At 45.6% G+C, this 25,440-nt stretch overlaps 1 protein-coding gene across 2 annotated transcripts in view; it reads right to left on the reverse strand.

Annotated features, from left to right (window-relative positions):
* Positions 1-19,360: 19,360 nt before the first annotated feature.
* The window catches only part of RFNG (RFNG O-fucosylpeptide 3-beta-N-acetylglucosaminyltransferase), a 142,567-nt gene continuing 136,487 nt past the window's right edge, over positions 19,361-25,440 (reverse strand). For both annotated transcript variants that reach the window (XM_085617562.1, XM_085617563.1), the window contains 2 exons: positions 22,713-22,798; positions 19,361-21,636 (listed from right to left, as the gene is read on the reverse strand). In XM_085617562.1, the coding sequence (XP_085473688.1) occupies positions 21,570-21,636; positions 22,713-22,798 (153 nt within the window). In that variant the 3' untranslated portion in view covers positions 19,361-21,569. The remainder of the gene's footprint in view (positions 21,637-22,712; positions 22,799-25,440) is intronic.

Consider the following 25,440-nt stretch of genomic DNA (forward strand, 5'->3'; position numbering starts at 1 on the left):
AGTTCTGCTGTTGCAAAGAGATCTATTTGTGGAAAGCCCCATTTGTGGAAGAATAGGAGGAGGACTTGGGGGTGGAGTTACTTCTTTTGACGAATCCTGTTGGGGTTCTGCTAGCAATTGGATTTTGTGATGTTTTGCTAAATGGTTGAGAGATTTGATAACTGTAGAGAGCGTGCCCCCCTCGCCCCCGTTTTTGTACATGGTACATAGCGGTCATATTGTCTTTGTGGACAAGAATAACCTTCCATATAAGGTGAGGTAGAAATGCTTTTAGCGCTAAGTAAACAGCTAGAAGCTCTAGGTAGTTGATGTAGAGATTTTGTTGTTTGGTTTTCCAGAGACCCTGAACTGTTAGATTGTAGACCCTGTGAGAGATGAGTTTGCTGAGAGCACGATATATGGAACAGGATCAATAAAGGACCACCCTTTTGAGTGTTTTGTGTGTTCCACTACTGCAGAGAGTGATGGGTGTAGTGGTCTACCAACACTAGGTCTTTAAGCTAATCCTGTGATTGATTCCATTGGAGTGCTAAGCATTTCTGTGGAGGATGCATATTTAATCTTGCATGAGACACTATGGCAATGTATGATGCAATGCTCCCTAGGAGTTCCATGAAAGTTCTTACTGTTAGATACTGGTTGCTCTAGAATTGTAGTAGCAGTGTTTAAAAATTGTGAATCCTGGCTGCATTGGGATAGGCTAAACAGGTGAGTTTAGCATAGCTCCTAGATAGGGATGCAGTTCTGAGGGTTGAAGATGGGATTTTTGTGCATTGACTGAATCACAAATGATGAAGGAAGATTTATGGAAACCTAAGTGTGTTGTAAACACTTGTGGTGTATGTTGGCTTTGATGAGCCAATCATCTAGATATAGGAAGACATGAAATGGTTGTTTTCTTACGATAAGCTGCTACTACTGCTAGACATGTGGTAACTACTCTGGGTGCAGTAGTGACTCCGAATGGTAGTACTTTGAATTGATAGTGTTTTCCTGCTATCACAAATCTAAGGTATTCGGGATGTGCTGGGTGAATAGGAATGTGAAAGTGTGCGTCCTTTAAGTCGAGTGTGGCCATAAAGTAGCCTTGCTGCAAGAGCGAAAGCACTTGTGGAAGTGTGACCATACGGAAGTGTTATGATAGTATGCATAGGTTTAAAGAGCTGAGACCTAAGATTGGCTGAAGAGAACTGTCCTTTTTGGGGATTAGGAAGTAAAGTGAGTAAACCCCTGACCCTTGGTGTTGTATTGGAACTGGTTCTATAGCTCCTTTTGTTAGAATAGCTTTACTTCTTGCTGGAGCAGTCATTGGTGCACTTGGGATTGTTTGAGAGACCTCTGACCTCCTGGTCAGGGACTCTGCTCTGTGACGCAGCAGCTCCTCTGTTGTGCCGCTGCCCCCTACACCTCTCTGAGAAGATAGGTGTTTGAGGCACTCCACCCACAGGCTCCTGTCTGCACCTCATCCCTGGTAGTCCAGTGCTAGAGCCTTCCTTTTCTGCTGGCCCGCTGTTGCCGGTCTTTGTGTCTGTTCCTGTTTTCTGTCTTTCGTCCGTCTTTTTGTTACTGTGCTTTTGTAATTGTTATTTTTTGTCTTTGTTTATTTTGCCTATTTCAATATTTCGCTGGTACCTGTGCCGTTGTTTGCATCCTCCATTGCCCGTTTCGCTGCCCTGTCCTGCCGTTGCTGGCCCTGCGTCCCCTGCCGGTTCCCACTCCCACCTCCCAGTTGCGCTTCCCTCCCCCTTCCCTATTTAATGGCAGCCGCTGTGTGGGCGTGCCAAAGTCAAGCCTGTCTGCGCCCGTCCACAACCAGCGCCAGGGACCGTGGTCCTCTGACGACCCAGCGCTACGACTCAGCTGCCCTCCACGCTCTTAACCCCGGAAGGAACTACAACTGTCAGCTTTCCACACCAAACACCACCCACGGCCAATTCTCCTGCCGACAAATCTTTACCAACCTCCGCACCCCACGGCCAAGGCCTTCCCACCAGACGCCAGTACACACGAAGCCCTGAGCTGCATCCTCCTCAACGTGCGCTCCCTGAACAGACACGCAGTAGAAATCTGGGACCTCCTGGACACCCTCTCGCCAGACGTTGCCTTCTTCACAGAAACCTGGACCAACCCCACCTCTGTTCCAGATATCGCGATCCCCATCCCAGACAGATACCAGATCCAGAGGAAGGACCACCACAACCACCCCGGAGGAGGACTCGCCATCTCACACAAGAACTCCCTCTGACTCACCACCTCCAGACCAGACCAGACCAGACCAGCCCAGCCCAGCCCCAGAATGACCCTACGCGGGGCCCTCGCCAACAGACCTCCTGGACTTCGAACCGCGTTCACCACTACCATCACCAACCTGATCGCCCCTCCCCCCACACCATTGCCTCCATGGACTACATACTGCTCGGAGACCTCAACTTCCACCTCGACAACCTCAGCGACACCAACTCCTCCGCCCTCCTGGACAACCTCGCCAACATCTGTTTGAAATAGCTCGTCACCACCCCCACCCAAAAGGGGGACAGACCACCACTGTGTACACTTCTCTTTTGACAAGGCCACCGCTCACAAACCCACAACACGCTCTCTGTGAAGGAACTGGAGCAAGGTCACCGAGGAGCAGCTCAACTCCACCCTCAACCATGATCCCCCTCCCACCTCGACCGATGCCAACTCTGCAGCCAAAGAACTACACAGATAGATCAATAATTGCGCAGACAAGCTCGCCCCTCCGCAACCCAGACAGACCACCCCCCCCCCCCCCCCCCCCAAGGAAAGCCACTTGGTTCACCACGGACCTCCAAGTATCCAGACGCACCTGCAGACGTCTCGAGAAGCCTTGGAGGAACAGCAAAACCGAGGAAGATCGGACCACCTACAAGAACGACATGACAGAATACCACCAACTCATCAGATCCACCAAAAGGACCTTCATCCAGAACAAAATCCTCGCCAACTCCAGCTACTCAAAAGAACTCTTCAGCATCATTCAGTAATTCACCAAACCCCCCAGCAAAGCCACGGACGTCACACCCTCCCAGGACCTCTGCAACAAACTAGGCTCCTACTTCCATCTGAAAATCAAGTCCTTCTAGGACAACTTCAACGAACAGACACCAGACACCGAAACCACCCCTTCCTACCATATCCGCCTGGACTCTGGTCACCACTGAAGACACTACCACGACCATGAATAGCATTCACTTTGGGGCTCCCACTGACCCCTGCCCGCTGCAAATCTTCCACAGAGCCACAGCCGCCATACCACCTGAGCTATGATGCACCATCAATGTCATTTTTTAAACCGGCACCCCCCCCCCCAGACTGGAAACGCGCAGAAGTCAAGCACCTCCTCAAGAAGCCCTACGCAGATCCGACAGGCCTCAAAAACTACCGACCCATCTCTCTCCTCCCCTACACGGCCAAAGTCGCAGAGAAGATTGTCAACATCCAGCTAACGAACTTCGTCAAAGAGAACTCCATCCTAGACCCTTCCCAATCTGGATTCCGCAGCAACCACAGCACAGAGACCGTCCTCCTAGTTGCCACTGACAACATCTGCATTCTCCTCGACCAAGGCCACAGCGCAGCCCTCATCCTACTACACCTCTCTGCAGCCTTTGACACCACCTCCCACTGCACTCTCACCGCCAGACTATGACGCGGGCATACAGGGAACTGCCCTCGACTGGCTCTGCTCCTTTACCGGCAGAACCCAAAGAATCCCTCCCGCCCTCCCTCTCCGAACGCACAGAGATCAACTGCAGAGTACCTCAAGGATCATTGCTCAGTCCCACGCTCTTCAACATCTACATGGCCCCCCCTCGCCGCCATTGTCAGACAGCATGGACTCCGCATAGTATCCTACGCAGACGACACCCAGCTCATCTTCTCCCTCACAAAGTATCCCCACATTACCAGACTCAGCTTCCAGGGAGGAATGAAAGAAGTCGCATCCTGGATGAGCAGCGGCAGCATGAAGCTCAACTCCGAGAAGAAAGAAGTCCTCGGACCCACCCCTTCAGCATTGGACATCACCTGGTGGCCCACCGCTCTCGGAATCCACCCCCACACCCACAGACCACGCCAAAAACCTCGGCATCATACTCAACTCCTCCCTCACCATGACCCGACAGATCAACGCCATCGCCTCCACCTTCGTCAACACCCTCCCCATCCTTTGCAAGACCTTCAGATGAATTCCTCTACGAATCCAGAAAGACTTGTCACCCATGCACTAATAACAAGCAGACTGGACTACTAGAACGCTCTATACCAAAATCAACAAATCCCTGCTCCGCAAACTCCAGACCATCCAGAGCACTGCAGCCAGGCTTGTCCTCGGCATCCAACAACATGAACACATCACCCAACACCTGAGAAACCTCCACCTGCTCCCCGTCGAGAAGAGAGTAACCTTCAAGCTACTCACCCATGCATACAAATCCCTCCACAATACCAGTCCCCATTACCTCAACGAAAGAGTCTCCTTCCACGTACTCAAGAGAAACCTCCGCTCTGCTGACCTCACCCTCGCCGAAACCCAGTGCAAACGCAAAGCCTAAGCCGGCAGAAGAGCCTTCTCCTACACTGTGGCAAAGACCTGGAACGAGCCCCTGATCAACACCAGATACTTCCCCACTCTGCACACCTTCAGGAAGAGCCTCAAGACCTGGCTCTTAGGCTGACCGGGAGCTGCACCCCCCACCTGAAGCGCTTGAGGTCCTCACGGGCAAGTATCGCGCTTCACAATTCCCTGATGGATTGGGAATACAAGGTGGAATATTGCTGGTGAGCTCCAGGTATTAACCCTGTTGGACAATACCAAACACCCATTTGTCTGAGGTTATTGATTGCCAATGGGAATGAATGGGTGTAGCCTTCTCCTGACAGGTGCATGATGGTCAAGGGAAATTGTTATGGTCACTTCTTGTTGGGAGATGGAGAGGTACGTGTTGGTGTACCACTACCGCTTCCTTTAAAATGGTTTCCTCTGTAACTCCCCCCCCCACCCCCCCACCCTCCCTTGTAGAATGCTCTCGAGGGGGAGGACCGAGTTTGAGTCTTGTAGGAAGATGTGTTGGCCTCGGTGGAGGTACTTTTTGAGCCTCCTCTATAAAATGAACGAAGAAAGGAGTCTCTGTTAGAGGGTGACTGTAGTGTTCCCATGGATTTTGCAACTTCAGTGTCTTTTTTACAAGTGTTTTATCCACTTGAGGGCCAAAAAGATGTTCCTTGTCAAAGGGAGCATTACGTATTATCTGTTGTACCTCTGGTTTAAACCCAGAGATTCGCAGCCATGTGTGTCTTCTGAGGAAAATACTAGGGTTAACTCCTCTGGATGCAGTATCATCCGCGTCTAGTGCACACCTGATGGAGGAGTTGGAAATGAGTCTTCCTTCCTGCACTAGTTCCTGCCCTGGTTTCCTATGCTCCTCTGGTAGATATTGGAGTAACTCCTCCATTCCGTAACAGTGGGCCCCATCATACTTAGCCAAAAGACCTTTGTGTATTGGCTATGCGCCAACGATTGGTTGATTGTGCAGCCACTCTTTTGCCTGAGCCATCTATTAATTTAGACTCTTAGTCTAAAGGTGGTGCATCACCTGAGGTTTGGGAATTTGCTCTTTTACAAGCATTGGACACAACCAAATAGTCTGATGGAACCAGGCTCCTTAATACAAATTGGGTCAGATGGTGGGGGAGGGGGGGGGGTTTGTATTTTTTTTTTAAATCATCCCTGGGTGTTATAATACGTGCACGTACAGGGTCTTTAAAAATGTCTTCCGCATGGTGCATCATGCCTTTTAACATTGTAATGACTGTGTTCTTCTATGTGTAGTCCCTAATGTTTCAAATAAAAAATTATTCTTGTAAAGATTATTTATGTAAAGTGACTCCATGGTATGTGGTTGACCTGGCAATTAACTCCTGATATGTGTTGTCATCGGGAGGAGAAGGTTTTGCAGTGTATAGATCGGGATCTGTCTGTGGGAGGATCTAGATTATGATCACGGATCTGGTGGTGGTTGGTCATAAGTGTCATCTCCAGCAGGATCAATAGAATGCATTTTGGGGCAAGGGGAATAATGCACTGCGTATATAAATAGATTACCCTATTGTTCTTTTGACCTTGCTACGATTTCTTTTTGTCTTTTCTATTCTTTGGAATTCTTTTTTTCCCTTACCTAAAACAGAATGCTTTATAAAAATTTGCCAATGTCAACTGGTTTCGGATCAGGGGTGGGAGAGAAAAATGGGGGGAGGGTTCCGCTTTAAAGGCATGGTGGCTATAATCGATGTATTTGCTTTGTTTGGAACATATGTTTAAAATATTAAAATAAAGACTTTAAATAAAAAAAAATTAAAAAAAGGAAGAGTGCTGATCTAAGAGCAGCCTTGTAACAATTCCACACCGCATACACACACTTCGCAAGGTATTAATGAAAAAAAACATTACGAACTATAGTCCTTCTGCAGACAGGAAGAGTTAAATCACGTTGGCAATGCAGAAACATTGTAGGAGGATCGGACTAGTGTTTGGGAAGGTGGTCTATTATTATGTCATTACCTATTATTGCTTTATTCAATATATAATTGATATGACTCCATTTTTTTGTAGGTTTTCACTGCTACCGGATGTCCAAAAATAATGCCTTTGATAGATCTGATATATTACATTTTAGAGCAGAATATTTACATAGGGTGTTGGAACTTTGTGGCAACAAAGGACAAACTATGCACCATGGCATACTAATGTATGAGGCAACACAATCCCAATTACATTGCATAAAGTATCACATTCTGTGACAGTCTACTTTAGCTATTTTGTCATTTGATCGCATTCCTGGGCAAATATTCCACCTTCGTATTACCAGTTTTATGAAAGGTTACCAATTAAGCTTTGCAAATGGTCTGACATTCAGCAGTACAATCTATGGTGCTTTTTTCTAGTAACAGTTGGTCAGGGTGAGCTAGAAACAAAGCATTTTGTGCTGAAATCTGTGGCAAACGTAATAAATCCATAGTTATCCAGAAAACCCCACAGAATTGCACAAGTACAATGGTCTTGTTTAGTTTAGTTTCCTTTTAGTATTGGTACTCCTGTCGTTATGCAGCAGTCTGGAGACAATATTGACTGATCAATCCAATTTAAGCTAATCCATTCTATGGATTCTGTTGAAGTAATGAGTTTCCATTAAATACCAGAAAACCTTCTCCTTTCTGTTAGTGGTTTAGGCTATTCAACAGCAGCAGATGACGTGCAGATTCACACGTTCCTTATCCATTAAATTGCAAAGGGACTCATTTATCCATACATCTCGTGTAATCAAACCAGGAGGACCTTTCTATACCAGTTTTGGTTGTAGTTTTTGCGACTACCCACCTTCAGCCCATGTGTCAATGGGCACCGATGCCCGAGGAAGCCCTTTCACCTAGCAGTCATCCATACTGCAGTATGAATGAGGGTTAATCTTCACCTATGCAAATTAAGGTTTGTTCAGATTTTGAACATTTCTTCTCCAATAAACTAATATACCGATTGGCATTCCATCTTGTAGTTACTCTAATCTGTTAATATGGCAAATTTTATGTAATTCTTGCTGGACAGAGATTGGAGGAGTTCATCCGTTTCCTCTACAGATTTACTAAACGTGTGCATATTGTTTTTGTACTTAAGCACCAGTTGTGGGGAAGCTTCACATCAGCAGATGCACCAATTTATACAAGATATCTTTTGACCTACTGCCCATTGCCTTTCCTCTAAAACATTAGAAATATTGGACTGAATAGTGAAAATGCAGCCAGGGTTTGAGATTGCCTTCGTTTTAAATGCAGCACTCAAGATGCTCTCTCCAGTGACAAAAAAATTCACCAGTAACTCTCGACTCCGAGATTAATCTTATTACCAGTAGTTTCATATCTCCTTCTGCCCCAGTCCTTTCAGGTATATTTATAAGCCAGATGTTATTTAATTGGGTCCGGTTGTGCAAGCTTAAAAACAGCATTTCAAACTGCCTTAATTTTTTTTGTTTTTTTATGTTAACCCATGCTTAGAATGAGTGCCCTTGCCAGTTCATTAGTTGTAATGGATAAGTCTTGTGGTTTCTGATTTAAGCTGATGCAGGACATATGAGCTTGCTTTGCATTCCTGCTTAAATTAAACACTCTGAAACTTCCATGTTACCCTCATCACTGGATTTTTTTGAGGATTTGCTTGTTCTTCCTTCTTCACTTTATTGCAGTTGCAGTATGCGGAGTGTGAATGCATTGCAGTTTTAATTTTCTCATGCAATAATGAAAAATCGTGTGAAGCTTCTGGAGTGAAACTACCACGAGTTCTAGTAGAGTGGTGAACCATGGTTAACAAGCCCATGTGGGAGCCACTAGAATAAGGGTGAGGGATTTTTGCCTGAGCTTCTGAACCAGAAATGGGAGAGGCGGAAAAGCGTAAGCAAATAACCCTGACCAATCTATTCATAGGGCATTGCCTTTGGATACAGGGTGTGGGAATCTGGAGGAGAAATTTGGGCATTTTGAGTTCTGCTGTTGCAAAGAGATCTATTTGTGGAAAGCCCCATTTGTGGAAGAATAGGAGGAGGACTTGGGGGTGGAGTTACTTCTTTTGACGAATCCTGTTGGGGTTCTGCTAGCAATTGGATTTTGTGATGTTTTGCTAAATGGTTGAGAGATTTGATAACTGTAGAGAGCGTGCCCCCCCGCCCCCGTTTTTGTACATGGTACATAGCGGTCATATTGTCTGTGTGGACAAGAATAACCTTCCATATAAGGTGAGGTAGAAATGCTTTTAGCGCTAAGTAAACAGCTAGAAGCTCTAGGTAGTTGATGTAGAGATTTTGTTGTTTGGTTTTCCAGAGACCCTGAACTGTTAGATTGTAGACCCTGTGAGAGATGAGTTTGCTGAGAGCACGATATATGGAACAGGATCAATAAAGGACCACCCTTTTGAGTGTTTTGTGTGTTCCACTACTGCAGAGAGTGATGGGTGTAGTGGTCTACCAACACTAGGTCTTTAAGCTAATCCTGTGATTGATTCCATTGGAGTGCTAAGCATTTCTGTGGAGGATGCATATTTAATCTTGCATGAGACACTATGGCAATGTATGATGCAATGCTCCCTAGGAGTTCCATGAAAGTTCTTACTGTTAGATACTGGTTGCTCTAGAATTGTAGTAGCAGTGTTTAAAAATTGTGAATCCTGGCTGCATTGGGATAGGCTAAACAGGTGAGTTTAGCATAGCTCCTAGATAGGGATGCAGTTCTGAGGGTTGAAGATGGGATTTTTGTGCATTGACTGAATCACAAATGATGAAGGAAGATTTATGGAAACCTAAGTGTGTTGTAAACACTTGTGGTGTATGTTGGCTTTGATGAGCCAATCATCTAGATATAGGAAGACATGAAATGGTTGTTTTCTTACGATAAGCTGCTACTACTGCTAGACATGTGGTAACTACTCTGGGTGCAGTAGTGACTCCGAATGGTAGTACTTTGAATTGATAGTGTTTTCCTGCTATCACAAATCTAAGGTATTCGGGATGTGCTGGGTGAATAGGAATGTGAAAGTGTGCGTCCTTTAAGTCGAGTGTGGCCATAAAGTAGCCTTGCTGCAAGAGCGAAAGCACTTGTGGAAGTGTGACCATACGGAAGTGTTATGATAGTATGCATAGGTTTAAAGAGCTGAGACCTAAGATTGGCTGAAGAGAACTGTCCTTTTTGGGGATTAGGAAGTAAAGTGAGTAAACCCCTGACCCTTGGTGTTGTATTGGAACTGGGGAACAACCTTTACAACGCAACTTTTACAACGCACTACCATTACAACGCATTTTTTACAACGCATAATCCATTACAACGCATGACATTACAACGCATGACACTACAACGCATTTTTAAAAACTACCTTTACAACGCATTCCATTACAACGCATACTACCATTACAACGCATACCATTACAACGCATAATATTACACTATACTATCCAACACTTACCCTACTGATGCACCCCCTGGAGTTAGAATAGTAATTTTTACCCCTATACTATCCAACACTTACCCTACTGATGCACCCCCTGGAGTTAGAATAGTAATTTTTACCCCTATACTATCCAACACTTACCCTACTGATGCACCCCCTGGAGTTAGAATAGTAATTTTTACCCCTATACTATCCAACACTTACCCTACTGTTGCACCCCCTGGAGTTAGAATAGTAATTTTTACCCCTATACTATCCAACACTTACCCTACTGATGCACCCCCTGGAGTTAGAATAGTAATTTTTACCCCTATACTATCCAACACTTACCCTACTGTTGCACCCCCTGGAGTTAGAATAGTAATTTTTACCCCTATACTATCCAACACTTACCCTACTGATGCACCCCCTGGAGTTAGAATAGTAATTTTTACCCCTATACTATCCAACACTTACCCTACTGTTGCACCCCCTGGAGTTAGAATAGTAATTTTTACCCCTATACTATCCAACACTTACCCTACTGATGCACCCCCTGGAGTTAGAATAGTAATTTTTACCCCTATACTATCCAACACTTACCCTACTGTTGCACCCCCTGGAGTTAGAATAGTAATTTTTACCCCTATACTATCCAACACTTACCCTACTGTTGCACCCCCTGGAGTTAGAATAGTAATTTTTACCCCTATACTATCCAACACTTACCCTACTGTTGCACCCCCTGGAGTTAGAATAGTAATTTTTACCCCTACACTATCCAACACTTACCCTACTGTTGCACCCCCTGGAGTTAGAATAGTAATTTTTACCCCTACACTATCCAACACTTACCCTACTGTTGCACCCCCTGGAGTTAGAATAGTAATTTTTACCCCTATACTATCTAATACTTACCTTAAATGTAATTTAATAATATGCGTTGTAATGGTATGCGTTGTAAAGGTAGTATGCGTTGTAATGGTAATGCGTTGTAAAGGTATTTTTTAAAAATGCGTTGTAGTGTCATGCGTTGTAATGTCATGCGTTGTAATGGATTATGCGTTGTAAAAAATGCGTTGTAAGTGCATGCGTTGTAAAAGTGTGCGTTGTAACGTCATACATCCATTGGAACTGGTTCTATAGCTCCTTTTGTTAGAATAGCTTTACTTCTTGCTGGAGCAGTCATTGGTGCACTAGGGATTGTTTGAGAGACCTCTGACCTCCTGGTCAGGGACTCTGCTCTGTGACGCAGCAGCGCCTCTGTTGTGCCGCTGCCCCCTACACCTCTCTGAGAAGATAGGTGTTTGAGGCACTCCACCCACAGGCTCCTGTCTGCACCTCATCCCTGGTAGTCCAGTGCTAGAGCCTTGTTTTTCTGCTGGCCCGCTGTTGCCGGTCTTTGTGTCTGTTCCTGTTTTCTGTCTTTCGTCCGTCTTTTTGTTACTGTGCTTTTGTAATTGTTATTTTTTGTCTTTGTTTATTTTGCCTATTTCAATATTTCGCTGGTACCTGTGCCGTTGTTTGCATCCTCCATTGCCCGTTTCGCTGCCCTGTCCTGCCGTTGCTGGCCCTGCATCCCCTGCCGGTTCCCACTCCCACCTCCCAGTTGCGCTTCCCTCCCCCTTCCCTATTTAATGGCAGCCGCTGTGTGGGCGTGCCAAAGTCAAGCCTGTCTGCGCCCGTCCACAACCAGCGCCAGGGACCGTGGTCCTCTGACGACCCAGCGCTACGACTCAGCTGCCCTCCACGCTCTTAACCCCGGAAGGAACTACAACTGTCAGCTTTCCACACCAAACACCACCCACGGCCAATTCTCCTGCCGACAAATCTTTACCAACCTCCGCACCCCACGGCCAAGGCCTTCCCACCAGACGCCAGTACACACGAAGCCCTGAGCTGCATCCTCCTCAACGTGCGCTCCTTGAACAGACACGCAGTAGAAATCTGGGACCTCCTGGACACCCTCTCGCCAGACGTTGCCTTCTTCACAGAAACCTGGACCAACCCCACCTCTGTTCCAGATATCGCGATCCCCATCCCAGACAGATACCAGATCCAGAGGAAGGACCACCACAACCACCCCGGAGGAGGACTCGCCATCTCACACAAGAACTCCCTCTGACTCACCACCTCCAGACCAGACCAGACCAGACCAGCCCAGCCCAGCCCAGCCCAGCCCCAGAATGACCCTACGCGGGGCCCTCGCCAACAGACCTCCTGGACTTCGAACCGCGTTCACCACTACCATCACCAACCTGATCGCCCCTCCCCCCACACCATTGCCTCCATGGACTACATACTGCTCGGAGACCTCAACTTCCACCTCGACAACCTCAGCGACACCAACTCCTCCGCCCTCCTGGACAACCTCGCCAACATCTGTTTGAAATAGCTCGTCACCACCCCCACCCAAAAGGGGGACAGACCACCACTGTGTACACTTCTCTTTTGACAAGGCCACCGCTCACAAACCCACAACACGCTTTCTGTGAAGGAACTGGAGCAAGGTCACCGAGGAGCAGCTCAACTCCACCCTCAACCATGATCCCCCTCCCACCTCGACCGATGCCAACTCTGCAGCCAAAGAACTACACAGATAGATCAATAATTGCGCAGACAAGCTCGCCCCTCCGCAACCCAGACAGACCACCCCACCCCCCCCCCCCCAAGGAAAGCCACTTGGTTCACCACGGACCTCCAAGTATCCAGACGCACCTGCAGACGTCTCGAGAAGCCTTGGAGGAACAGCAAAACCGAGGAAGATCGGACCACCTACAAGAACGACATGACAGAATACCACCAACTCATCAGATCCACCAAAAGGACCTTCATCCAGAACAAAATCCTCGCCAACTCCAGCTACTCAAAAGAACTCTTCAGCATCATTCAGTAATTCACCAAACCCCCCAGCAAAGCCACGGACGTCACACCCTCCCAGGACCTCTGCAACAAACTAGGCTCCTACTTCCATCTGAAAATCAAGTCCTTCTAGGACAACTTCAACGAACAGACACCAGACACCGAAACCACCCCTTCCTACCATATCCGCCTGGACTCTGGTCACCACTGAAGACACTACCACGACCATGAATAGCATTCACTTTGGGGCTCCCACTGACCCCTGCCCGCTGCAAATCTTCCACAGAGCCACAGCCGCCATACCACCTGAGCTATGATGCACCATCAATGTCATTTTTTAAACCGGCACCCCCCCCCCCCAGACTGGAAACGCGCAGAAGTCAAGCACCTCCTCAAGAAGCCCTACGCAGATCCGACAGGCCTCAAAAACTACCGACCCATCTCTCTCCTCCCCTACACGGCCAAAGTCGCAGAGAAGATTGTCAACATCCAGCTAACGAACTTCGTCAAAGAGAACTCCATCCTAGACCCTTCCCAATCTGGATTCCGCAGCAACCACAGCACAGAGACCGTCCTCCTAGTTGCCACTGACAACATCTGCATTCTCCTCGACCAAGGCCACAGCGCAGCCCTCATCCTACTACACCTCTCTGCAGCCTTTGACACCACCTCCCACTGCACTCTCACCGCCAGACTATGACGCGGGCATACAGGGAACTGCCCTCGACTGGCTCTGCTCCTTTACCGGCAGAACCCAAAGAATCCCTCCCGCCCTCCCTCTCCGAACGCACAGAGATCAACTGCAGAGTACCTCAAGGATCATTGCTCAGTCCCACGCTCTTCAACATCTACATGGCCCCCCCTCGCCGCCATTGTCAGACAGCATGGACTCCGCATAGTATCCTACGCAGACGACACCCAGCTCATCTTCTCCCTCACAAAGTATCCCCACATTACCAGACTCAGCTTCCAGGGAGGAATGAAAGAAGTCGCATCCTGGATGAGCAGCGGCAGCATGAAGCTCAACTCCGAGAAGAAAGAAGTCCTCGGACCCACCCCTTCAGCATTGGACATCACCTGGTGGCCCACCGCTCTCGGAATCCACCCCCACACCCACAGACCACGCCAAAAACCTCAGCATCATACTCAACTCCTCCCTCACCATGACCCGACAGATCAACGCCATCGCCTCCACCTTCGTCAACACCCTCCCCATCCTTTGCAAGACCTTCAGATGAATTCCTCTACGAATCCAGAAAGACTTGTCACCCATGCACTAATAACAAGCAGACTGGACTACTAGAACGCTCTATACCAAAATCAACAAATCCCTGCTCCGCAAACTCCAGACCATCCAGAGCACTGCAGCCAGGCTTGTCCTCGGCATCCAACAACATGAACACATCACCCAACACCTGAGAAACCTCCACCTGCTCCCCGTCGAGAAGAGAGTAACCTTCAAGCTACTCACCCATGCATACAAATCCCTCCACAATACCAGTCCCCATTACCTCAACGAAAGAGTCTCCTTCCACGTACTCAAGAGAAACCTCCGCTCTGCTGACCTCACCCTCGCCGAAACCCAGTGCAAACGCAAAGCCTAAGCCGGCAGAAGAGCCTTCTCCTACACTGTGGCAAAGACCTGGAACGAGCCCCTGATCAACACCAGATACTTCCCCACTCTGCACACCTTCAGGAAGAGCCTCAAGACCTGGCTCTTAGGCTGACCGGGAGCTGCACCCCCCCACCTGAAGCGCTTGAGGTCCTCACGGGCAAGTATCGCGCTTCACAATTCCCTGATGGATTGGGAATACAAGGTGGAATATTGCTGGTGAGCTCCAGGTATTAACCCTGTTGGACAATACCAAACACCCATTTGTCTGAGGTTATTGATTGCCAATGGGAATGAATGGGTGTAGCCTTCTCCTGACAGGTGCATGATGGTCAAGGGAAATTGTTATGGTCACTTCTTGTTGGGAGATGGAGAGGTACGTGTTGGTGTACCACTACCGCTTCCTTTAAAATGGTTTCCTCTGTAACTCCCCCCCCCCCACCCCCCCACCCTCCCTTGTAGAATGCTCTCGAGGGGGAGGACCGAGTTTGAGTCTTGTAGGAAGATGTGTTGGCCTCGGTGGAGGTACTTTTTGAGCCTCCTCTATAAAATGAACGAAGAAAGGAGTCTCTGTTAGAGGGTGACTGTAGTGTTCCCATGGATTTTGCAACTTCAGTGTCTTTTTTACAAGTGTTTTATCCACTTGAGGGCCAAAAAGATGTTCCTTGTCAAAGGGAGCATTACGTATTATCTGTTGTACCTCTGGTTTAAACCCAGAGATTCGCAGCCATGTGTGTCTTCTGAGGAAAATACTAGGGTTAACTCCTCTGGATGCAGTATCATCCGCGTCTAGTGCACACCTGATGGAGGAGTTGGAAATTAGTCTTCCTTCCTGCACTAGTTCCTGCCCTTGTTTCCTATGCTCCTCTGGTAGATATTGGAGTAACTCCTCCATTCCGTACCAGTGGGCCCCATCATACTTAGCCAAAAGACCTTTGTGTATTGGCTATGCGCCAACGATTGGTTGATTGTGCAGCCACTCTTTTGCCTGAGCCATCTATTAATTTAGACTCAGTCTAAAGGTGGTGCATCACCTGAGGTTTGGGAATTTGCTCTTTTACAAGCATTGGACACAACCAAATAGTCTGATGGAACCAGGCTCCTTAATACAAATTGGGTCAGATGGTGGGGGAGGGGGGGGGGGTTTGTATTTTTTTTTTAAATCATCCCTGGGTGTTATAATACGTGCACGTACAGGGTCTTTAAAAATGTCTTCCGCATGGTGCATCATGCCTTTTAACATTGTAATGACTGTTCTTCTATGTGTAGTCCCTAATGTTTCAAATAAAAAATTATTCTTGTAAAGATTATTTATGTAAAGTGACTCCATGGTATGTGGTTGACCTGGCAATTAACTCCTGATATGTGTTGTCATCGGGAGGAGAAGGTTTTGCAGTGTATAGATCGGGATCTGTCTGTGGGAGGATCTAGATTATGATCACGGATCTGGTGGTGGTTGGTCATAAGTGTCATCTCCAGCCCCTGTGTCAGGCTCTCTATGAGACCTCTGTGATATAATGTTTAGAGGGTCTGAACTTGGTACTGAAAAGGAACCGGTAAAGATGGTGGACGGGTATAAGGAATGGGCTGAAGAGGGCTAGTAGCCATGCTTTTTCAAGGAATTTTATATCCTGTGAGCTAGTAATCTTCCTTTTGGAGGATGGTTGTATTACAGGTCTTGTATAAACATGTTCAGCGTCTGAAGTGATATAAATGTTCTTTTGTTTTGGATCCAGCTTTTCATGCATAGTTTCCAGAATTGGCTCCGGAGGCTTCTGAGAAGCATCTTTCTTTTAGGTGCAGAAATTTTCGGTTCCAAGCTGGATTTTTCCTTTTTGTCCTTAGGAACCTAAGTTTTAGGGGCAGAAGGTGTGTTGTCTCACCCAGAGTCGGAAGGCTTGACTTGCGCTTTCAGTGCAGAGTCGAAGGGTGGGGCATTTGAAGCATTCTCGGTGTCTACAATGGCCAGATGACAGTGGTGGCCCGGAAGCCTGTTTGATGGAAGCATGTTTTGTGGGTAAAGGAGTTTTGGTACTCACAGCACCTTTACCAGCTGGGACATCTTGGGACTTTAGTTAGATCTCCAGTTCGGAATCGGAGTCCTGGACGGAGGTCTCTAGACGCTTCCATTTCTTCGTGTTTGAAGATATCGGGGGTGTCTTCTATACTCTGCATTTCTCTTAGTCGAGCCCGACGGTCCAGCAGGGTCTCTTTTTATTGAAATGAGCAACAGGCGTCACAGTCTTCTTCCTTGTGCTCCGGAGACAGGCACAGGTTACAGACCTTGTGAAGGTCGGTGCGTGGATATTTACATTGGCACCGAGGACAGAATTGGAACGGAGTCCGTTCCATCGGCAGATTACTCGATGAAGTTTTCTTGGAGTGGAAGTTAATGGAAACTAGCTAGGCTCGAAGGCTGCGGTTAGTGTTTTCGCGATCCAACCAGGAAATCTTTCCAATTTTCGACACGCGGAGAATGGAAAGACATTCGAAACAATACCAACAAGGGTACAGTGGGTTCCGCACTGAAGGGATCCCGAAGAACGGTCTTGAGCTGGTGCGCTGCAAACCACGTCTGAACAAGATGGCAGAAAGAAAAAGAAATCTAACAATGGAGTCGATGCCCATGCACACCATCACCGAAGGGAGGAGTCGCCTTACCTCGTGAGTGGAAAAGACTTCTTCGAAGAAAACAATCTGCAAACATCCGGACCCAACACTAGATGGCAGGAGTATGCAAAGCATGTGTATCTACAGCACACATGCCTCAAACACACAGATTTAATTAGAGTGTGTGGAGGTGCACGGATTCCGTCACTAGGTTATCCGGTGAATTCACTCAAGGATCTATTGAAATCTTAGTGTTAAAACAGGATTCATAGTGAGGCAGGACCTACATTCTAGTCCCTCTCCTGGCCTGGTTACAAGCATAGCACTGCTTATGGTTATTCTAAATATTTATCAAGGTATTTGAAGGAATCACACAACCCAGTAAACCTAAAGAGATAGTTCTCATTTAAAAAAAATAGTACAGAGTTGTAAAATAATGAAAGAATAAATAAACCAGGAAGGTAGCCCCAACACACCGTAACTCAAAGCAAAACCACTCATTACCTCAGTTAGACGTTCAGCTACCTCATGGTGCTTGCAGCTCCAGTAGCCTTTGTGGTTCTGCAAGTTTTAATCAAAGCAATAATATTCTGTGCCACCACTGTGTAGAATAAGTGTATTTGTTTGATTCTCTCCTCACTCAATCCCAACACCTGAGCTCCTTTGCAGGTTACACATGCTGTGGCTAAAAAGAAGCTACACATGGATCTTCAAACCACCATTCTGTGGACCTTCAAATAAATTCAAAAGCAATCAGGGACAGCATGCCATGCATCTGCAGAGCCAATCTAGGCAGAGTCTTTGACCAAACAACAGACACAAGCTCCAACCTGGTACCTGCATATATACACTAGAGTAATGTTCCAAAGGTATGCAAGGGCCATGCTTATAAAGTTGCGAGTTTCCATGAAAGAGCAAGGTGGCAGTGGTGGTGGGGGTTTAAGCTTCCAGCTCACCTCCTAGCCACTATACTATCTTTCAGAGAACAGGTTCACAGCTCCTGATATGAAAGTAGAATAAAACTAATACTAGGTTGAGTCTGCATCTCAATGCATTGTGAGGACTTATAATAGAGGCAAGTTATTAGAAACATGCTGGAAGGTGTAATAATGAAGTTGTGATGCAAACTTGGAAAAATGCAATAAAAACAGAACATGGTGCTTTTCATGGGAAAGGTCACTAATCCTGCTTACTTCTCACAGTTTACATAATGCGCAACCTGTGATACACCACCTAACAAGTAAACATCCATGAACCTATCAGTGTACTACTGAATATCAACACCAACAATATTGAAATACAAACATATTGAGGACAGAAATTAGGACAAAATATCAAAAGGTAAGTGCATACAGGGAAGTATAGATTTACTATTCCCAACTTCACAACTACACATCTTGAAGATATATATACAGTGTAGGTACATATATGTGGAGTTAGTTATAGAAAAACTAGACTTACCAGTCGATTTTTTTCCTTCAATATTTTGCTCTCAATATTCTGTCCCACTGACACGGAGAGTTCGATATTTTGGGTGCACACCACCGATTACTTCTTCAAACATAAAAAGACATCTGTACTAGCTGCAAACCCCAGTAAACAACCAATGTGTGCAAATATTGATGTAATTCTACGATTATTCAAACATGCTATTACTATGCGTTGATGTGATATTTTCCCATATTTACAATATGCTGATTTGTCATTGCCATGTTTGTTGCTTGCTAACATATGAAACTCCCCCACTTACAGTATTAAAATTTGTGTCACAGCCCCATCTGCAATACGTGTGGCATTCCAACTTTTTTTGTACGACACAGTTGGGGTCATTCCTACATTTTTCATCTACACTATTTCATACACATTCCCCGAGCATGCGGTTACAGGCAGAAGGATAAAGCTCACATTCTCTATGCTCCACTACAGTCTTACTTCATAGCGCATTCCAAGTCCTGCCCCCAAGTCTTCCACTTGAATGGTCAGCCAATCATGAAATGAAATGTAGATAATTTAGGATCAGTGTACCAGTAACACAAATAAGTGTGTGCTGTAGCATGATGTCCACAATGAATGTGGAGTGTCAGTGTATTCTGAATGCATGCCCAATTCCCTACTCATTTGATACTAATCCCAACAACTAGCATTTAGAAAGCAATAATACGCCAAAACTAAAAAGAAATGTCAACTATTTGTGTAGAACTGCACTCCACCCACCAGGAAAAGTAATTTCATGACTCTATGGGTATATATTGGTTATCACTTACTTCGTAGGTATTACGAACAAAACATCAGTTTCCACATTGACACTTTAATGAAAATGTACATAACATTCTGTTGCAATGATGTCAGGAAATACATATTCGTGAAGAAAAAAAATATATAAAAAATCCCCATTTTTTACCAAGAAGAAAGGGAATTGAAATAGTAATCTATTTACATTTGAACATTTCTAAAAGTTGAAAGCAGCAATCCCTCCAAATAGCCTCTTAATTTGCAATAGAAATGCATTAAAAAAGCAACATGCACAGTTTCAGGGATTTAGGAAGTAGGTGAGATAACGGAGTTTTTAACCGAGGCCAACAATCTCCACTATGGCCCCACTGCTCGTCTCACTCCGGTGCTGAAGGCAATGGCCATAGGAACCTTGGCAGCACCAACCCTGGTTGCTACAGAGGTTGTGGTGCTAATAGGATTCGTACCATTTTTTGGTTATACAATGAATACTCAAGCTCATCTCACAATAGTTGGCAGAGTAGGCCCCAATCACTAGTGACCGCTGTATATTGGCAATATGAAGACTGGGAATAGTGTAGCAAACACTGAATACTGTGCCAGAGTGTTACCAAACTGCTCAATACCATGAGCACCTAACAGAAATGATCCGGTTTGCCCAAGCACTAGCAGATATGGCCCCCATTTCTAGCAGTGCTCACATGCGACCAATGCTGGTGCCAGTACCCAACAACGTCACTACTGCTTGTCTGTGATGCTCTGGTGTTGCATGTTCTGCACTGGAAAACCCCATTCATCTCTATTGTGAGTTGGCCTCTATTATTTTAGTGCATTGGGTATGGCACGGTTAGTCCTGGCTGCCAACTATGCTCTAATAGCATGCACAAGCCCAGCTCTGGTCCTGGTGTCACTGACCTGCTTTTGCTTGCATTGGTCGTTGTTGGAAGAGGAATTCCAGTACTGGTCATGACAGTCCCTGTCAAAAAATTATGCTCGGACAATGGCACTAGAGGCAATGCTCGAGTGATGGACATAAGCTGGTGCTGCCAACATTGGTCTTAGGTGCAGGTTATATTTTGATGCCGGTAACTGGATAATGCAGGAAGGGCCCCAGGAGCTAGCACCATCACTCCTAACTATTGATAGCAGTAGCTACAATTTATGCTAGCAGTCTGGGTCTTAGCTGCTGGCAAAGCTAGCCCCAGTTCACCTGTGGTTCCCAATGACTTTCCCATTCTCTTGGAAGAAGGAACGTCTATAGGCCATTGAAGTTCATGCTAAGATGAGGGCAGGTGATGAAGGGCTTCTGGTGCTATGGGTTTCTGCTGGTAATACATACTGCAAATGCAAATAAAACAGATCCAAGTTGCTAGCCAAGTTGATCCCTTTACGCTATGTGGCCTGAGCCCTGGTAACTATGGCACACATTTCTGGTCATGCCTTGATAAAGACATCATTGGTCCCTATTGCAGTTAAGGACATGTGAAGGTAACACCCGTTACAAATTTAATATTTCCTAGTACTAACGTTGCTCTTTCTAGCTGCTGCCCAGACCTTTTTTTGACACTTTTGCAGCCAGAAACAACATATGTTATTGTGCGGATCTCACCCTTCCCAGTGATTACCACGCACGAGTGCCAGTAAATTTGTTCATGGTTGCTAACAATCTCTACTGCTGGCTGTTGGTTGGGCTAAGTTGTTGCCAGTGCTGGCCTTGTTAGCTAGCACTGATAGGTTGGCTGAGATGCGCAGTAGAATTGAATGCACATCAATATCAATTGTGTGCGAGGTGTAGGCACAGTATGTTAGAATATCTTCCTTTTTGGCTGTGTGAGAGTGTGGGCATGGCTTTTGTAATGTACTGAGATTGCAGAGTTATTACACTGGATCTTTCAAAATCAAGTTAGGAATATTCTCTTCATCATGTTTCCAAATCAGATTCCATAACACTTCCATAAATCACTAGGGATCTTAAACTCCACACCAATTGATTTATCCTTCCATGATTACTAAACTTGATTACGGTTTTCCCCAGTTCGGCATTTCAGTTCTTCCGGAGCTCTCTCAATACTCCTCTCCGATTCACATAGTGGTATGATGGATAAAGCATATTCCAGGTGTGTACAAAAGTAATTCATGCTGTTGAAACTACAAGCCGGAAAAGCAGCAAGGTTCCTTTTGGTGACAAAATATACAATTATTCCTCATATCCAGTCTTCGAAGCGCCAAATAACTGTCTGTAAGCATGTCCACAAGGAAGTCAGGTCAATGGGTCTTTCTGGGAGGGCACCAGTGTGTATCGGGGTAGAGCAGACAATGAACAGTTCTAAACCTGCAGAAAGAAAACATCGCGACATGAAATTATTTCAAGGTGGAGCCAGAGATGATACACGGCAAGTGAGAAAGAAGAGAAACTTCCATACACTACATAACCGGAATCCTGCCAAACCATGGGGAATCACCAGACAACCTCTATAGAGATTTTTCTGGTAAAATAAAACAGACATACTGACTTTACATAACCAAACTCAAGCAGGTAATAATTTACTGAGGCCTAGGGGAGATTGCTAAAACACCCTTAAATGACACCTTTATTAAAAAAAAGAAACCTCACTTGAGCCTCACAACCAGGAACGATTCCAGAATGCCTTAGCCCTTCCAGGACACTTAAAACACAGAAAGAACTAGGGCATGCTAGGTCCACAACTTTGAGAGACAGTCAGTCATTTCTGGCTCCATGCTTGCCTCACTTAAAATATCATCCCCACCTCTCCTCAATAGCCCCAATTTGCTTCTTCTGCTCTCACCTACCTGTAACCTCACGAGCCACTGAGGTAGGAACATTTTGGGATGATCATTGCATTCACATTGCTACTCCTACGTCCCCACCCCTCCTCCCCAAATGTCCTTTCCTGGTTCTTCCAGTCGTTATGGGCCACACCCCAGCCTCTGACTATGAATTTGAGGCAACCTCAGTGCTACCAGAAAGATCTTCACAGGCAACTAATATAACACAATTCTTTTATTCAGAGGTCCGCCTATTTGTAACTCTTTTATAAATGTATATACGTTTTTACGGCCTTTGCTTTAAAAAGAAGCAACTTAGCAGGTCAACATTTTGTAGATCAGCTCAGACAGGAAAGCAGTCTTGGTGATAAGCCATTCTCCCAAACCTTAATCTTCTCCACAGCTGAATCAAAAGCAACATATCTTGTATATTTTAGTAACGTAATTTGGCTGCTTCCAACTCCTATTAACTTTGTTGTGTGGCTCACTTAAAAAAATAAAAAGGAAAGAAGACTTGTGCACCACAACTCTGGTGATTTTGCATTGTACACAACCAAAAAATGAATGGAACAGAAGATGGGCCATGCTGGCAGATACAATTCATGGAGAAAACATACACACCTAGTTGGATCTTGTTCCAGGCTGAAAATACCTCCAACGCTTACAACGTTGCGTTTGTTGTCAGGACCCCCATAACTCAGAGTTACCTATGGACAAGTGATAAACAGGAAAAGTAAACTAAAAGGCTGCTTCAGTGACCATATTACTTTACTTGTTCAGCATTAGAAGCAGATCTAAAACGGAGAACATAGAGTGGGGAATGCTTTTCCTTTTCCTTCTTCTTTGGAAGGAAAAGTAAAACTCGGGGTCTACGAGTAGCCTTTCTTTCTGTTGTGGACAAAAGGACAAAAAGAAGTTCTACAATTTGACTTTACGAGACAAGTAAGCTCTGGGAGGCGGAATGGCGATCCTGCCGTCGCACCTTCCGTATCCCAATGAAGAAGGGGGTGGGGGGGAGGGAAGGGGGGGCAATGTTAGTACATCTCAGGTACTTTTTCTACTCTTTTTCCATTCTTTTCTTCTTCCAAACTATATATACCAATACAAATGTTGGCTTACTAGTTCAGACGTATGTAGGCAGGAGGCTTCATTACCAGAGATACGGGTACCAGCGCAGAACCTTGAGTGTTGGGCATATAGAACAGCCACACCACAGCAAAGCAAATGGCTAGTAGCAAAACTCTCACACTTGCAGTGGATCTCAAAATAACATCTCTCAATGTCAAGTGCCTAAACCATCCCATTAAACGCAGGAAGATAGTTGACTACCTAGCAAAGTCCAAAAGTAACATAGTCCTGCTACAGGAAACAAAACTAGACTAGGACGACGCCAAACTAGTCAGGGCGAAATGGATAGCGCAGATAGCAAGCTCACCTGCAGACAAAAAGAAGAGGGGAGTGTTGACCCTAGTCTCCAAGAGATCGAAACTAACAATAGACTCTCACATACATGACAAAGAGGGCAGACTGCTTTTAACAAACCTCTCCAGAGGGGAAGTAAGGATTCATGTAGCAAACATATATGGCCCCAACACAGATGACCCTACTTTCTGGGCGGAGGTATTCGACTCACTAGACAAAATCCCGCAAGACAAGCTCATTGTTGTTTCTGGAGACTTCAACATTCCACTAGACCCCCTAATAGACAGACAATCCCCCTGCCAATACCACCCTACCAACTCCCACGCAGTACAATAGAACATGTGCTCCAAATTCAATCTCAAGGATGCATGGAGGCTACAACACCCCGCCATGAGAGACTACACTTTCTACTCCAAACCTCACAAGTCATACACGAGGATAGATTACATCCTAATCTCAGGGAATCACGCACACACACATGATCGAAGAATCTGCGATCGAACCAAGGCTAGTCTCTGACCACTCAGCCATCAACCTAAAACTAAGTGGCACCCACAACGAAGCAATCCCTAAACGGTGGCGCTTTAGGAATGACACCATCTTAGACCGGGGCAACAAAAAAGAAATTGATGAAGCCATAGAGGAGTACATAGCCAACAATGACAACCGAGAGGTTAGCACTAATACCCTTTGGGAGGCGCTAAAAGCAACTATCAGGGGTAAAATAATCAACATTAAGGCGAGAATAAACAAGAAAGTGAACCTTAGGTTGACCCAGCTAGAGGAAGATATAAGAGCTCGAGCATATAAACAACAAACAAGACAACGTAATTCTACTCAACCCAACACAACAAAAATACAAATATAATAAAATCATAAGTGAGAGAGCAGGGTTATGGTTCGATAAATGCAAAGCTCTCAACCTGTGCGAGTCTAATAGAGCAGGGAAACTGTTGCCATCATACCTGAAACACAAACGTAAACAGGTAGCGATCTCAACAATCACAGACCGAACAACAAAACACACACGAGACGCAAGGAAATACTCAAGACATTTAAAGACTTCTAATCAGAGCTTTATAAAACGCATAAGATACTAGACAAGGAGGAATGCACAAGATATCTAGAAAGACTGAACCTACCAAAACTAGACCAAGCAGACACAGCAAAACTAGGCCAAGAAATCAGCCGCACAGAGATGGCAATGGCAGTTAAATCACTAAAAACAAGCATTTACAATGCAATGGTCTCGGCATTGTTAAAGTTAGAGCTATTGGAATTGCTGATGACATTATTTTTGTTTATGTTTTAGTTTTTAAAACATTTAAAGAAACGGCATTGTTATTTACAATGTCAATAGCTTAATCACTCTCAAATGCGAGACCTATTGCATTTGCACCCACACAGAGCCACACACAAAGCCACCCACACACACAGAGCCAACCACAGAGCCACTCACATGGAGCAACCCACACACAAATAGAGCCACCTACATACACCCAAATACAGTAGAGAGGACTGAAGGTCCCTTCGTTCTAGGTGAAGGAGACATTAATTTTAGAGATTGGTTTCTCAATCCCACGAAGCAGGAAACTCCTTTTAGGGGAGATGCCTCAACTGGTAACCTGCTCAGTCCCTAATGCTCAACATCTACCTACTAGGTAACCTATGGTGGCGCCCTTTGGTACTTTACAAAGTATACGACAACTTTCAAAGCTATCAAATGCTTTTGCTGGATTTGTTCCATGCTAATTGCCCAATATTATAGTCAATACAATGTTTATTGTGCAGATTACTTAAAACCATGACAATATAAAACATTTAAAAGCCATAATGTGCAAAGAGCAAATGGAAACTCTAGAGTAACCGGCACGTAGTGCCCAAGAGTAAAACTCAAGATATACAGGCAGTTTTGAGTAAATTTAAG

This window comes from Triturus cristatus, chromosome 7 (genome assembly GCF_964204655.1).
Source record: "Triturus cristatus chromosome 7, aTriCri1.1, whole genome shotgun sequence".
Lineage (NCBI taxonomy): Eukaryota > Metazoa > Chordata > Amphibia > Caudata > Salamandridae > Triturus > Triturus cristatus.